The sequence below is a fragment of the Asterias amurensis genome, chromosome 8, assembly GCF_032118995.1.
Source record: "Asterias amurensis chromosome 8, ASM3211899v1".
Taxonomy (NCBI): Eukaryota; Metazoa; Echinodermata; class Asteroidea; order Forcipulatida; family Asteriidae; genus Asterias; species Asterias amurensis.
In genome coordinates, this window is record NC_092655.1 from 15,130,406 (window position 1) to 15,145,350 (window position 14,945).

The 14,945-nt window shown below is 37.1% G+C and overlaps 1 protein-coding gene across 1 annotated transcript in view; it reads right to left on the reverse strand.

Moving 5' to 3' along the window:
• Positions 1-5,739, reverse strand: part of LOC139940864 (cytochrome P450 2J4-like) — a 10,680-nt gene extending 4,941 nt beyond the window's left edge. Inside the window, exon 1 of the mRNA XM_071937239.1 lies at positions 5,333-5,739. Within this exon, the coding sequence (XP_071793340.1) occupies positions 5,333-5,690 (358 nt within the window). The 5' untranslated portion in view covers positions 5,691-5,739. The remainder of the gene's footprint in view (positions 1-5,332) is intronic.
• Between the last annotated feature and the right edge of the window lie 9,206 nt (positions 5,740-14,945).

Sequence of the window (14,945 nt, forward strand, 5' to 3'; positions counted from 1 at the left end):
TTCATCGCAAACTTATGATACATTGCGCCATTCTGTGCTTCGGTTATAGCGGTGTACGTCTTGAAGTATAATTTGTCCGTGATTTAGAGTAAAATGGCGCTACATTTAGTCTTGCGGTATTTTACCTGGTAGACTCAGATTGCCGATGACAATCAGCGACGCAACTGCAGCAAAGAGAGCTTAAAATCGTAAAAAGGAGATCTATCTGGTTTCGATTATTTTAACCATCATTAAAGTCACCTGGAAATAGATTTTTTTTCTTTCAAACATAAGAGTATATGCTTACGAACAATAAAACAATTTTTTTAGTAATTGTTTGTCACGATTTACATGTTATATGTTATATATAAAGTCGTTGGGGGGCTGACTCCGCCTACCCCTTTAGTAAACACAAGTGCAAAGCAATACATGTACGTCCAAGTCGTGAGTTGGTACGTTTCAAAAAGTGTTTTTCTGCATTCAGCAGCAATACACCTGGTCGGCATTGCCAGAAAAAAAACATTTTTTTTTTGAAACGTACAAACTCACGACTTGGTCCGTACATGTACTTTGCAATTGTGTTTACTCTACGCATTACAGACAAAGTCTGCCTCGATTGACGTCACGAACAGCGCCCTCTCGGGTCGGGGTCTACTCTTAAATAATTATGTAAATAACATAATAACTGATTTTTTAAAACCTTAGTTAACTGTTTATTCACATTCAACTCATCAAAACACATCTATTAGTGACAAAAGCTTTATTTGGAAAAAATACCACTTCCAGGTGACTTTAATGTAACTTCAACGGCTGATGGTTACACTTTGGTATTGTCACTTTTCAACTCGGCTCCGTTACGTGCTGTCTGGTACCTTCCATACATAGATTTTGTTGTGAAGATTTTAATTGTGTAAAGGATTATAGTTTGATGAATAATATGACGAAAACAAACTTTTATCCTTTTGAACTGAATTCATGATTTATTGTCTCATTCTTCTCACGTAGCTATTTAGTAGGGTCAAAACGTGTGGCCAGTAACACTATTTTGCAAGTACATGTACACCATGTAGTGTTAGTTGGACGCAGTTTGCTAACAGCCATTATAACCTTTTTAAAATAAAATCAGTAAATTAATAATTAATAAATTTATCATTTTATCTAAGTCGACTTGTTGAGATAAATTATGTCAGTAAGTCGATTTATCATTTTATCTAAGTCGACTTGGTGAGATAATATGTTAGTAAGTCGACTTGCCTTTTTATCTAAGTCGACTTGTTGAGATAAATTATGTCAGTAAGTCGACTTACCATTTTATCTAAGTCGACTTGGTGAGATAAATTATGTTGTTAAGTCAACTGATTGTTTTGAATAAGTCGACTTAGCAAAATAATAGTCGGTAAGTAACTGATTCCACGAAATAAGTCGTCTTGATGAGATAACGTATGTCGGTAACTCGATATGACGGATGGCACTCCTGGAGCTCCGTACAATCGTACAATAATAGACAACAAAAACTAAAAAACGATGCAAAACACATGTAGGGGATGGAGGGGCCCATAAAAAGCAAACCTTAACGAGTATATACGGACCCCCCCCCCCTTTTTTTCTAACGAAGAAAGCAATGTAAGCAATTCTATTTGGTGGGTGTAATCTTATGTAGCGGCAAAACAGTTCAAAATTACAGGAAGAACAAACACAAAACCGTTAGCGTAAAATAAAACTTAACCATATATTTAAATGAAACAGATAAACAAAATACCCAACATAATAATAAAACATAAAGGGGAACACTAGTTGTGTGATAAAAAAAAATACTAGAGAAAATGGGCCCCACAACTCTTGCTGGAAAAAAAAAACATGTCGAAATATACCATTGTTATCAATTAGAGACGTTTGTTCATGGTCCGTTTAATAAGTGGGCGGTTGTATCGACAACAGACTTTTATCCTTTTGATCACAATCAGCCCATGTATAATAAACGGCTGACGATTGCACTTTTGGTATTGTCTGTTAAACTCGTGCCATTGTGTGCTGTCATGTTACCCTCCACACATAGATTTTCTTGTGAATAGTAGCTGTGTATGATTCATGGTTCGCTGAATAATGTTGCGATAACAAACTTTTATCATTTCGCCCTGAATGCTTGATTTATTATCTAGAGGTAAATGCTTGAGGCCAGTAAGTAAACCTTGTAGTTTTTGTTGGAAACCGTTTGCTAACAGCCATTTCTGTTACCCTTTGAAATAAAATCAGACAATTTATAAGTTTGCTTGTTGCATAAAATTAAATTGAAGATGATGCCTGAATTGATTTTTACAATCAGAGTTGGACTCTAGACTGACGTGTTGGACTCCATGCACACTACAAGTGGTTCAATAGGTAGTGCAATTCCAATAATTATGCTGATGTTTTCATGATGTCAGCATCAACAGGAAAATCCAACAACTCTGTCCTCTTCTGCTTTCAAAAACACCAACGTGATTTACACACGACGTGCTGTACACAGACTACGTTTGTACAGCTTTCATGAAGACTAGCGGGATGGCGCGCTTCGCGCGGCACCCCGCTAGATGAGGAGGATTCTAGTATGCAAATGTTGTAAAAGGTAATATGGGGACAAGGGAGGTATGCTTACAGGTAATAATCATTTCGTAGGATTGGATAAAAAATTGTATTTATAATCGGTATGGAAATTTGTCATTAATGTTGTATTTTGATAAAAATTAATTGTTGAGCGTGCACAACTTAGTTGTGAAACGTCGCGACGCGTCGCCTCCCCTCCTCACCTTCTTTCTCTCTTGCGTTCTCCAACTCAAGGAATTAGTGTTCGTTTCTGGAATTGAGCTTTAATATTGGGGATGGGTATACTTGGCAATGATGGTACTTGGCATGATATGTAGGGTATTTCGTAATATTTTAGTGTTGATCGAGTGGGCCAACGCATTATCCGTAATGTGGATTGTGTTTCGCCTAATTTACGCATAGTTTTAATTCAATCGGCTTTTGTCATTGTGTCAATTTTATCCACTGCACTGAGTATTTCCCAGCTAAGATGACTGTAAGGGTAATAATGCTTAGTCGACTAAACATATAGCACGTACACTGCTCCAATGACACACTTATTTTATTGTGTTGAGCACATTTTGGTATAATTCAGTTCCACGGATTTGAGTGGTCTAAGTCTGGTCTCCCCCTCAACAATAATCACCGCTGCTAATAGCACAGGAGAAATCCGACTAAAAAGGCTTGTATGAAAGTGGTACCCTCTTTTAAAACAAACTCATAATCACAGCCACTAATAGCAGCGGAGTTTATCTGACTGAAAAGGAAGCTTCGAAGAAGTTCTGGTATACAGCAAATAAAAAGAAACGCGCCAGTTGGTATGGACTTTAACGACAAAGTCAATTTCTGCAAATTGTATTGAAAATAAATATATTTAATGATTGTTTGCTATAACTGTTGAATGATTTTTGCTTTGTTTCCAATGACGTGTACACGATTTTAGAATCTAAGGCCCCATTCATCGTGATTTATTGAGCGTATACGTCCAACGACGCATACAAAGTTGTCTGAGCACCAGACAACAAATAAAGCGAGTTTTCGGAACATGCTGTGCAACATCTAATCTACTGTTTTTACCACCGCTTTTGGGAGTAACAGAGCGTCGGCCTCATTAATTTTTAGTTTATTGTCATATCAATTAATTCTCATGTAAACTTTCTGGTCAACATCCGCCGGGGCGCGCGCCCCGCGTGGCGAAGTCCCCTGATAAAACATCCAATTTTATAATATGTTATCATAATTATCTGTGGAACCCTATACAAACTAAAATAATAGAAACGGTAATTTTATGGGTCTTTAATAACTACCCCTTACATCCTCTCACTTAATTCACTTTCAGAAAACATTTGCCTTGTTGTTTTAAGGGTTTGTAGGCCAGTTTGGTTAATTTTGTATGGAGAAATTCGTAAAAAGTACCCGATTCAGCTGCACATGAGGGCTCTTTCGATAACAAAACCCGACGGCCGATTGCTTAACCCCTAGTCCCTGCACCGCCCGAGTTTGCTGAAAACTAATACTTCAAGATTCTTGCAGTTAATTACTGGAATCGTAGTTCAAATTTTAAAAGATAGCCACAGCTTAATTTGTATGCACAATTTGCATAAGTACAAGTTCGCATGAGAACAATACATGTCTCTCGTTAAACGGCTACGGTAATTTTTATGGCGAATATTTGTTTGTAAGGATAAAATGGACACAATAGCTTTGCAAGGCTTTTATCTGACTCAATGATTATACTGATTAAATGCGAAGGCGTGAGTTTTCGACAATATTATCATGAATGATGAATAAATACAGTTTCCTTTGTGTTTACTAATGAGCGTCTTGTTGGGGTAAGAGCTAAATTATTTCACCATCATTAGCTTCATTAGCTTAATAATGACTATCGAGGATTCTTTTGATGTTCCCTTTTTTCTACAAACACAAGCTAGCAAGGTTTCCTCCTACCACTACAGTATATCGATAGGCGGCTAGGCGGTCCAGTGGCTAAATGGTTAATACAAAAAGGATTTGGCAAAATCTACATCCTGAGTCCTGACCAGGCTGCGTTCTAACAATTTTGTTGCGTCAGAACTTTGAATGGAATGTTCGTTTACAGCTTCAAAACAGCCGTTGATGTTTCACAAAGTTCGTAACTATGAAAGCATACTATTCTTAAACGGCGATTTCATGTACTCTTTTGTAGGTTTAACTGGCAAAACCTATACAATGTATATGAAAAGAATCAGTTATGCATTTACTTTCTTTTTGAAAATGTTTCAACTTTTGCGTGTATACGTGCTGTGTGTGGGGGATGACATGTGGACTGTACGACTAATAGTGCAGAGTTAAATGGAACAAATAAAGTTTCACAACAATGGGTTGCTGTTTGATGCGTTTAAAAAAAGCTGGAAAGTTGGGTAGGCCTGCATGAGTGACTTAATTGTAATAAACACATATGTAACAGATGCATGTATTAAAGCCTAATGTTTTTTATTTAACACGCGAAATTAAACCCTCTGTACAAAATGGTATATACACAATGCCATTTACCCCTCAGCGAAACATCATTGAGTCACTCTGGAATGTTAATGGGAGTCCGAGGTTGCCACCCACTTCAAACCTAAAGAGATGGCTCTGTGTGCAGCCTACAGCTCTCACTTCAGCAAATCACTTCTCTATACAGCATTAATTCAGTCAATTAAAAACAATTTAACAGGTCATTTATTTGAGGTATTTGTAAAGCGCTTAGAGATAACTTTATATTAGGCGCTATATAAATCGTAATATTATTATTATCTCATACACTCACCTTTACCATTGGGTACCAGGTTGTCGTATACTGTAGTCAACGGCCTATCAGTAACGAGTGGGTTGTTAAAGCCCTCCCTGATACTAGCAGCACTATTGAGCACCACGGTGAGCTGCCCAGCTAGATTGACACTCAAAACTTCCCCGTGCTTCCTAGACTCATACATGAGAGTTTCACTCGGGCATTCACTTCTGAGAAGCTTTGGCAAATAGCCGAGGAGCGGCCAACCCGTCGGTCCGGGCGGGAGGTTTCGGGGGCTTTTGCGGCGAAGTGCTAGCCAATACACGCCAAGCAGTACGGCTATTCCGAGCAGCAGTGTCTTAAGGTCGATAAGACCAAACATGGAAGTTACACCCATGTTTCTTAATTTTAAGATCAGTAAATGCCTCCCAAACTCTTCCACTTGAAACGGCAGATCGGTGGGCACTGGTATTGTTGTCTGAAAACACCCACAGTCACAAGAGCGTATTTTTATCCTTCGCACACAGATAACCTTCTTGACCCGATTCTGCCTGAATAGACGTCGTTTCGCATCAATTGACGGCATTGACACTATTTTGACTATAATAAAACCTTATGAAAGAAAAAAAATTGAAAAAACGAAGGGGAAAAAAAGAAAAAAAAAGCTCCACAACACACTCTACCCATATTTACGTTAAAGTCACCTGGAAAAAGAATTGTTTTTCTTTCAAACATTAGAGTATTAAATCATTTTTTGAGTAATATTGTTTGTAACGATTTATATGTTTAAAAATAGATAAAGTTGTTTGGGGTGACTCCGCCTACCCCTTTTGTGACGTCAATCGAGGCAGACTTTGCCTCGATCAAACATCGAACACACGTAAGTGCAAGTACATGCAAGTCCTAGTCGTGAGTTTGTACGTTTCGGGAAAAAAAGTTTATTTCTTGCATTTTTCCGGCAATGTCGACCATTGCTGCTGGTGTATCCTGCTGGAGGCAGCATAACAGGGTTACCAAATAAAAGTCCACTTTCTGCTTAACAGCTTTATGAAGTTGTGGGCCCTTGACCATACATACATACATTATACAACTAAATATTTAAAAAGCGCCTTTATACATCGAGATCAAAGCTTAGTAAAGACGTTTTGTCAAGCATTATAAAGTTTCTCTTCAACATCTTCATGAAATTGGGCCCAGAGAGACAACGAGGTTTGGGACAGTCTCACCAGAGCTCAATTTCATAACATATTGCTTGACAAAATTTGCTAAGCAAAAGTTGAGGATGGGGCACCAGACACAACAATGTAAAGTTAAAGTCACCTGAAAGTGGTATTTTTTTCAAAATAAAGCTTTTGTCAATAATATATGTGTTTGATGAGTGGAATGTGAATAAACAGTTAACTAAGGTTTTAAAAAATCAGTTCTTATGTTATTTACAAATTTAAGAGTAGACCCCGACCCGAGAGGGCGCTGTTCGTGACGTCAATCGAGGCAGACTTTGCCTGTAATGCGTAGAGTAAACACAATTGCAAAGTACATGTACGGACCAAGTCGTGAGTTTGTACGTTTCAAAACAAGATTCTTTTGGGTTTTTTTCCGGCAATGCCGACCAGGTGTATTGCTGCTGAATGCAGAAAAACACTTTTTGAAACGTACCAACTCACGACTTGGACGTACATGTACTTTGCACGTGTGTTTACTAGACGCATTGCAGGCAAAGTCTGCCTCGATTGACGTCACAAAAGGGGTAGGCGGAGTCAGCCCCCCAACAACTTTATATATTTTTTAAACATATAAATCGTGGCAAACAATTACTAAAAAAATTTTTTTATTGTTCGTAAGCATATACTCTTATGTTTGAAAAAAAAAACAATTATATTTCCAGGTGACTTTAATGTTATATTGTGGCTGGTAACCTGCACTCTAAAAAGTCCCGGGTCAGAAATTTGACCCGGACTCCGGGTCAGAATTTTTTTACCTTTTCCGGGTCATCGTGACCTGGAAAAGGGTTATCGTGTTTGACCCGGTGCAAGGTCAGATATAGTTTTAACCCGTGTCCGGGTCAGATTTGACCTGGAGATGCCGGTTGAGCTAAAGTTGACCCGTTTCCGGGTCATGACGACCCGGAAATGGGTCATCTTTTTTTACCCGGTGCCGGGTCAAACTAAGTCGACCCGGTTTCGGGCCATCGTGACCCGGGAATGGGTCATCATGTTAGACCCGGTGGCGGGTGAAACAATGTGTGTTAAAGAGGTTTTCAACTAGTGGTTTAATCCCAACGAGGCCTGGTTCTTGATAATTTTACCGAGACGAAGTCGAGGTAAATTAAAGAGAACCAGGCCTCGGCGGGTTTGAACCACTAGTTGAAAACCGATTCAACACACATTGATTCCCATTCATAAATACCTTTTCGGTCAAAACATCATCACTTTTTGGTCAAAAAGTAAAACAAATGCAAAAATTATAATTGTTAAATGATTTCTTTCAACAAAACACTCCTCCAGCTAGGAAATGGTAAAGCCCTCCGCCGCCCTCGGGTAAACAACTCCTCATAAGGGAATGATGTGGGCGTCGCGCGTATCGCGTGATGTGGCACAACTGTTTCAGCCGTTGCTCTCGACCAATAGGAATGAAGAAACTGTCTTATAAGCACAGATGCAAGGTTGCGTGTCACGCCCATGTTTCACCACTTTTTACTAGTCATAAACAAAGGTTTATACACACCCACGTGACGCACTCTCCACCAATAGGAATAGCGAAACTGTCTGAGGTATTTATGAATACTCATTTGTTGTATGTTGATAAAATGTTGAGCGTGCACAACATAGTTCGAAACGTCGCCTCCCCTCCTCAAGTTCTCTCTTTCAGCTCCAACTAAACGAAGCATAATATTTGGTGTTTGTTTGATATTACATACATACATACATAAACTGCGCCAATAAAGTATCTAAACACTTACAAATGGTCAGATATATCGGAACCTGAAATAGTATGCCAAAAAATAATTATTCATTTCGAGTCAGCGTTAATTTCTGCACATTTTGACACATCTTGTGTTGCGCCACGATGTTGTTTGGTGGATTCATGGGCACTTGAGTGGCTTAAGGTCGAATTTCAAAAGTTGTAAAAGCCTCTATTCAAGCTAAATCGTTGTATTGTGAAGAGTAAGATCAGCGTTTCTTTTGCCTGCCTTTTATAAATGATTTGTTTTTGTCGCATGTTGGATAAATCGGTTGCGATGAACATACAGCATTAATTGCCAGTAACCAAGCAAAGGGGCCAAAGATGGGAGGCTTAATCATATGGGTTAAGAGCCAGATTCCCCGATATGGTAAGACAGAGAAAGGTGTTTCAAGATAACAGGAAAGATGGCTCAACTGACCAAACGGGAAAGGGGATGGATCGTTGGTTTGATAGAAGCCAGTATGTCGATTCGAGCTGCAGCTCATCAAGTTGGAACGTTACCAGCGACGGTCAGTAAATGGTGGAATCGCTACCAATTTCAGGGAAATGTGGACGACCTGCCAAGGAGTAGCCGTCCGAGGGTGACTTCTGCGAAGAAGAAAGTGAACAAGTCCATCTAGCCTGACGCCACTCTCGAGGGATTGCGACGCATCCTGATCAGGAAATGGCAAGGGAATGACCAGGTAAAGATCAGAGGTCTCATTGGGAGTATGAGAAGACGACTCCTTGCCGTTCAGGACATTGATGGGGGACACACCAAGAATGGAGGACAGTATATCAGCAGTTTTAAAGTTAAAGATACGGCAATAAATTTCATGGTCAAGTAAACAAAACGAGTGTGTCTTCTGTCTTGATTTTGTCTGTGTGTGATGCTTACGAGAGTTCCCTTCTGGAATTGGGGTGAGTAGGGGCTTTTGCAACTTTTGAAATTCGACCTTAAGCCACTCAAGTGCCCATAAAACCACCAAACAACATCGTATCGGAACACAATAGGTGTCAACATGTGCAGAAATTAACGGTGAATAAAAAAATGAATAATTATTTTGTTGTTTACTATTTTAGGATCCGATAAATCTGACCATTTGTAAGTGTTTAGATACTTCATTGGCGCAGTTTACAACTAAATATTTATAAAACGCTTTTACATCAAGATCAAAGCGCTGGAAAGAGCAAGACCAATGGAACTATAAATACAACAAATTACATCTGATACAAGTGAGTTTTGAGAGATTTTTTTTAATAAAGGCAAAGGTTGTTCCATATTCGCGGAGCAATAAAGGAGAAAGTCCGGTTGTGAGCAGATGAGAGTGTTCTGAAGGAAATACTTGGCAATGATGGTACGTGGCATTATATGTAGTGTTTTTCGTGTTACTTTGATCGAGCGACCTAGATGAAGACAAGGCCTACGCATTTAAATAACAGTATGATTATTTTTTGCCTCTTCTGCGCATAGTTTTAATTCATTCGGCTTTGTCACTGTATTAATTTTATTCACTACACAGAGTATTTCCCCGCTAAGATGACTGTAAGGGTAACTACTTAGTCGACAATAGCACACTGCTTCAATTACACACAATACTTTATTGTGTTGAGCACATTGGGTATAATTAAAATACACGCGGATATAATAGTCAAGTGTCGTATCGACAAATCAGGCGGACTTTGTCAAAGAGCCAATCAGACAGTTGTAGAACACGATGAATTTGGCATCAGCAGTGGTATTTTGGTTCTCTCCTCAACAAATCCGTAGTCACCGAAAGCCCCGGATTTACTCGATCAGAGGCTCGCAAGAGTTTCTCTTGCCAGTTGGTATGGTCAATTTCTACAAACTTTTATTGAAAATAAACACATTTAATGATTGGTTGCTATAATTATTGAATGATTTCAAGCTTTGTTTTCAATAACGTTACACGATTCAATTATCTAAGGCCCTTTATTATTCATGTGATTTATCGAGCGTACTTCAAACTGTGTAAGTTTAGTGTAAATCTGTGGCCATTGTGTTTTTTGTCCTACAAAAGTTACATAGACCCTTTAATGTAATTTTGTATATAGGGATAATAACCCGTCCTGTCCTGCCTATGTTTGGTTTATGTCTGTCCTTCCATTAGGCTGGAAACAAAAGCTGTTGCTTCACCCCGGACCTAAAGATGTTGCCATTTGTTTAAAGTTCTTTTGTATCACTTTAACAAATTTAATGTAGTTATACTGTCATCTTAAATATGATATTATAGCGTTTTGTATTATTCACGTCTTTTTTTTTTTTAAATACTTTGATTTTTGCAATGTTGAATAAACGTATTGAGTGATTGAATCTGCGTCAAACTATTGCAGTATCTGGGTGAAAAGGCAGCTTCTTTAGCCACATCTTAATTTTGATTGACATGCTTCAAAACTATTTTTTTTTTAAGGAACCAATTGTATTTCAGTATTTTGTCCATATCTGACTATAACTTTATTTTCGTTTTTCTTGTTGCTAACGTTAGCCTACTTTGCTCGATGTCCACATGTCATTGACACACAAATACACTACCATAAAAAATAAATACCACTGAACGAAGTGGATAATCGCTTGGTTTATCTTCACGGAACTTCAGTGTGAGTCGGTGACTTCAGTTCTCATGAATCCCCCGTTTTTAAAGGATGCGGTATCGATGTTGAAGCGCCGAAATGCTTTAATAAAGTGATAATTATTCATTGGCTCGTCAATAAGTATCATTTCTTTCGCCTTTTTGAATCTGTCTTTAGCTTTTTTAGAGAGCCGTTTCTTTCTTCGTGGCTCCCGGTGCAGGAGGTATTTTTTATAGCCACAGCATTTTTTGTTGTCGTTTGATATTAGTGCCATCAAGAAAATGGCAAAGGGGTGTTTTGGGTACATATTTGAAGTCATGGTTACCAAGTAGAAATATCGGACGTGTGATAAACGTTTTAAAATAATTATTCACAACTTCCAAATTCTCTTGACTCAAGATTTGCATAAGCGAATAATTACTCTAAAACGTTTACTAAACGTATTATTTATACAAACAACTTCCCACCATGACTTCAAGTACGTTCCCAAAATACCCCATTGCCAGATTTCTATTACAATTTGCCTTCTTAATAATAAAAACATCCAGACCCGGGGCCATGAAGAACAAAATGGCTCCCTAAAGAATCTAAAGGCAGATCAAAGCCGTTTAACTATTGTTGTGATTGAACAAAATAGAGATTTAGCCAAGTAAGATTCGAACCAACGACTTCCGAAATAACGTTCCGGTGTCGCACGCAATGAAGTCCTCCATCCAAGACTATCCGGCGGACATTATGGCACTTGCCACAATGACCGCCGGACGGTTTTGCATATTCAATAGCGTCTGCCCGGACGCTGCTGCATAATGCAATTGTGTCCGCCCGGACACATTTGCATATGCAGTTGTCCGCCCCCGTGCACAATCGTCCTTGATCCTTGGTAGACGCAACGTGTTCGCCATTTTATTTTTACAAGCTAAGTGCAGAATGACATGGGAAATGGTCGGCCGTTGGGTATTTCGCTGCAATCATAAAATACGCACACGTAGGTACAGTGCATGCACACTCGCTTACAACTTAATGTAGGTCACAGTCATGTACATGTCCACCGGACGGTTTTGCATAGCCCCGGACACGATTGCATATGAAAATGTGTCCGGGCGGACAGTATTGCATGGCGGACACAATTGCATCTGACACCGGCGCTCTACCAACTGAGCTATCTCGCCCTCTGTTGGCGGTCTTCCTATTTTGTCAGTATTTTTGTTGGTTTTACTATTACTATAAATACAATTACACGTTCAAAAATGGTCACCTTAACTCGTGTAAATGGGGAGCCATTAGTTATACGATAGAGGATACCATGGAGGAAGGAAGAGAAGAAGTTCGAACGAAGGGACTTCAAAAGTCAAACCCGTGGTACCGCGGTCGTTTAACGACACCTCGTAATCACCCACATTCATGTACGTTACACAAACAATGGGCGACCTGCCGTGTGTGAGTTTGCGCGTGCGCTATTGGTTCTTCACCAAACTATGGCGTTGTATGTCGTATGGACATAATAAAGGACGCGATAACATTTTTGGACGCTACCGGACACCTAAACGATGAACACAATTGAATACCAACTACCCTCGTGTGCTTATACCCAAATTTTGATCCACCGCTAGTGAACGGAAAGCTGCAAAAAATGTAAAAATATATGCTATGATATTTCCATGTAAACACCAAAAACAGTCAATGATTCAACTTTACACGAAGGCAATGGTGCAGAGCGGCGGTACCACGGGTTCTGTACAAAGATATCTAATCCCACTCGTTAGTCGGCCGTCCAGCTGGTCACGAGGTAACTCTGATAACTTGCACAATGACAGTTTAATGGTCAAAATGAAACTTAAATGGTCTCCATTAAGTTGCAAGATGAAATTTAACGGTCTCAAATAAATCGAAAATGAAAATTTACTGGTCTCCATTAAGTTGCCGAATAAACATTCAATGGTGTCCATTAAGTTGCAAAATGTAAATTTAATGGTCTCCATTATGTTGCAAGATGAAAATTTAATTCTCAGATAAATCGCAAACTGAAAATTAAGTGGTTTCCAATAAGTTGCAAACGAAAATAAAATGGTCTCAAATAACATGAAAAATGAAAATTTAATGGTCTCCAATAAAATGCAAAATGCAAATTTAATGGTCTCCATTAGGTTGCAAACTGAAAATTTAATGGTCTCCATTAAGTTGCAAAAGGAAAATTGAATGATCTCCAATAAAATGAAAAATGAAAATTTAATGGTCTCCATTAAGTTGCAAACTGAAAATTTGATGGTCTCCAAAGAAAGGCAAAATGAAAATTTAACGGTCTCCTTTAAGTTGCAAGATGAAAATGTAATGGTCAAATAAATTGCAAAATGATAATTTAGTGGTCTCTATTAAGTTGCAAACTGAAAATTTAATGGTCTCCAATAAAATGAAAAACGAAAATTTAATGGTCTGCAAAGAATTGCAAAATGAAAATTTAATGGTCTCCAAAAAATTGCAAAATGAAAATTTAATGGTCTCTAGTAATGCCCATTAGATGGTCATTTGGGCATTAATTGATACCATTTAATTTTCATTTTACAACTTTAATTATTGGAGACCATCAAATTATCATTTTGCAATTTATTTGAGACCATTAAATTTTAATTTTTCATTTTATTGGAGACCATTGAATTTTCAGTTTGCAACTTTAATTATTCGAGACCATTAAATTATCATTTTGTTTGCAATTTATTTGAGACCATTAAATTTTAATTGTTCATTTTATTGGAGACCATTAAATTTTCAGTTTGCAACTTAATGGAGACCGTTAAATTTTCATTTTTCATTTTATTGGAGACCATTAAATTTTCAGTTTGCAACTTAATGGAGACCGTTAAATTTTCATTTTTCATTTTATTGGAGACCATTCAATTTTCAGTTTGCAACTTAATGGAGACCGTTAAATTTTCATTTTTCATTTTATTGGAGACCATTAAATTTTCAGTTTGCAACTTAATGGAGACCATTAAATTTTCATTTTCCTCTATTGGAGACCATTAAATTTTCAGTTTGCAACTTAATGGAGACCGTTAAATTTTAATTTTTCATTTTATTGGAGACCATTAAATTTTCATTTTTCATTTTATTGGAGACCATTAAATTTCCTTTTTTCATTTTATTGGAGACCATTAAATTTTCAGTTTTCAACTTAATGGAGACCGTTAAATTTTCATTTTTCATTTTATTGGAGACCATTAATTTTTCATTTTTCATTTTATTGGAGACCATTAAATTATCATTTTGCAATTTATTTGAGACCAAAAAATTTTAATTTTTCATTTTATTGGAGACCATTAAATTTTCAGTTTGCAACTTAATGGAGACCGTTTAATTATTGGAGACCTTTAAATTTTCATTTTGCAACTTAATGGAGGCCGTTAAATTTTCATTTTTCATTTTATTGGAGACCATTAAATTTTCAGTTTGCAACTTAATGGAGACCGTTAAATTTTCATTTTTCATTTTATTGAAGACCATTAAATTTTCAGTTTGCAATTTATTTGAGACCATTAAATTTTAATTTTTCATTTTATTGGAGACCATTAAATTTTCAGTTTGCAACTTAATGGAGACCATTAAATTTTCAGTTTGCAACTTAATGGAGACCGTTAAATTTTAATTTTTCATTTTATTGGAGACCATTAATTTTTCATTTTTCATTTTATTGGAGACCATTAAATTTTCAGTTTGCAACTTAATGGAGACCGTTAAATTTTCATTTTTCATTTTATTGGAGACCATTAAATTTTCAGTTTGCAACTTATTGGAGACCATTAAATTTTAATTTTTCATTTTATTGGAGACCATTAAATTTTCATTTTTCATTTTATTGGAGACCATTAAATTTTAATTTTTCATTTTATTTGAGACCATTAAATTTTCAGTTTGCAACTTAATGGAGACCGTTAAATTTTTATTTTTCATTTTATTGGAGACCATTAAATTTTCAGTTTGCAATTTATTTGAGACCATTAAATTTTCATTTTTCATTTTATTGGAGACCATTAAATTTTCAGTTTGCAACTTAATGGAGACCATTAAATTTTCATTTTTCATTTTATTGGAGACCATTAAATTTTCAGTTTGCAACTTAATG